Source organism: Rhagoletis zephyria, unplaced genomic scaffold, assembly GCF_001687245.7.
Source record: "Rhagoletis zephyria isolate East Lansing unplaced genomic scaffold, Rhagoletis_zephyria_1.1 Rzeph_scaffold_56729, whole genome shotgun sequence".
Classification (NCBI taxonomy): Eukaryota; Metazoa; Arthropoda; class Insecta; order Diptera; family Tephritidae; genus Rhagoletis; species Rhagoletis zephyria.
In genome coordinates this window covers 1-1,758 of record NW_016213781.1, presented here as the reverse complement: position 1 = coordinate 1,758, position 1,758 = coordinate 1, and the positions used below count along the sequence as shown (strand labels likewise).

The 1,758-nt window shown below is 40.2% G+C and overlaps 1 protein-coding gene across 1 annotated transcript; it reads right to left on the bottom strand.

Moving 5' to 3' along the window:
- Positions 1-49: 49 nt before the first annotated feature.
- Positions 50-497, bottom strand: LOC108356293 (estradiol 17-beta-dehydrogenase 11-like; the record flags this gene model as incomplete). Its single annotated transcript, XM_017607412.1, has 1 exon — positions 50-497. A coding segment is annotated over exon 1 (448 nt), but the record flags the coding sequence as incomplete, so codon positions are not given.
- Between the last annotated feature and the right edge of the window lie 1,261 nt (positions 498-1,758).

The window sequence follows — 1,758 nt, the reverse complement described above, 5'->3', positions numbered from 1 at the left end:
ACTCCACTTCCAGCCAGTACCAGTGCTCCACTGTTCCTTAATTACTCACCCGTGGTGATCAGGTACGGCTTGACAGTGGTCGTCTTAATGTACGCGTCGAGATTGGCCTGGGCGAGCTCATTTCGCAGTGCCATCACCATGCCAACGTTGGCGAACTTGGAGGCACAGTAGTCGACCATTCGAATGGCGCCAATGTGGCCGGCCACGGAAGCAGTGGTCACAATGTGCCCTCGCTTCTGCTTGATCATCTCAGGAAGGAAGCACTTGATGGTGGCAAAGTGGGCGAGCACGTTCACGTCAAAGGTCAGCTGATTTTTCTCGTCGAGCGTGTCGAGAAAGTAGGCGCCACTGACGACACCGGCATTGTTCACCAGCACGTCCACCACGCCCACCTCTGACTGCACCTTTTGGGCGGTGGAGTAGATCTCCTCTCGACTGGCGAGGTTCACCCTGTACGAGTGCACCATGTTCACGTCGAGCTTCTTCTCCTTGATCATCTTCACCGTCTCCCTCATGCCAGCTTCATTCACGTCCCAGAGGACCACCCTACAGCCGAGCTGTGCAAACTTGACCGCCATCAGCTGGCCAATGCCCGAACCTGAGCCGGTTATCAGTACTGTCTGTCCTCTGATATCCTTGTACCGCCAGGACTCGGGGGTGAGCGCAAAGAGAATGCCCACCACCAGCTGATAGAGGATTCCCATGAAACTGACAAAGCGGTTAGAGGTCGATCGGAGGGGCAGTTTGGAGGTGACCATTGCGAAGCTGTGTGCTGTAGGTACACGTGCAAAAAAAGTAAAAGAAAGCTGTGCTAAACTCGAGCAAGTGCAGATGTCAAAGCCAGGCAAGTTTGGGTTGTCAAGCCTTATAAGCGACTGTTATGTCAAAACGAGACACTTATCTCGCATTTGTGATTGCCAACCAAGATGATATAAGAAAATGATATCGCCATATTGATAAAGCGGCATTTTCTCTAAAAGCATTTGTGTCTGAAAACACTGAAGTTGTGCTGCCAATAAATTTTCTGTAGTTTTTATTTTAAAAATTAATTTTCAGAGTTTTTTGTTTGGCGCCCAAAACTCGAAATTGTTAGCTCAAATTGGATGAGTATCTTGTGTCAACAAACAAATCAATTATTAAAATACAGACTTTAAAACATGTTTTTTGTTTTAGACATTGAAAGAACCCAAATGCTTNAGTTTTTTGTTTGGCGCCCAAAACTCGAAATTGTTAGCTCAAATTGGATGAGTATCTTGTGTCAACAAACAAATCAATTATTAAAATACAGACTTTAAAGCATGTTTTTTGTTTTAGACATTGAAAGAACCCAAATGCTTTTACATTAATTTTGTCAACTTTAAAAACACGCTACATGTTATAATTATTGTGTTTACAAACTCAAATAAAATTTTAACTACTAGTAGTAAAAATAATTTTTGTTTGCAACCTTTATTTCCGCATTTTTAAATGTACGTTTGTGTTCAAATATGTAAAAATAAATTTAATCTAACAACGAAAACGAATGATTAATTACTCACTGTAATGTTTAAATATTTTTACATTTTTTCTAAAAAATGCCATCATTAGAGCACTTTTTAACGTTTTTTACAGAAAAAAACTATAGAAGTGCATTTAAAAAAACAGTCAGTTTTATTTGTTTATATTTTCAATGAACAACTCAAAATTACATTATTCATTTTATTCAAAAGTTACTATACTTTTATATTTCAACTTTAATTGTTTTAAAATGTTAACATC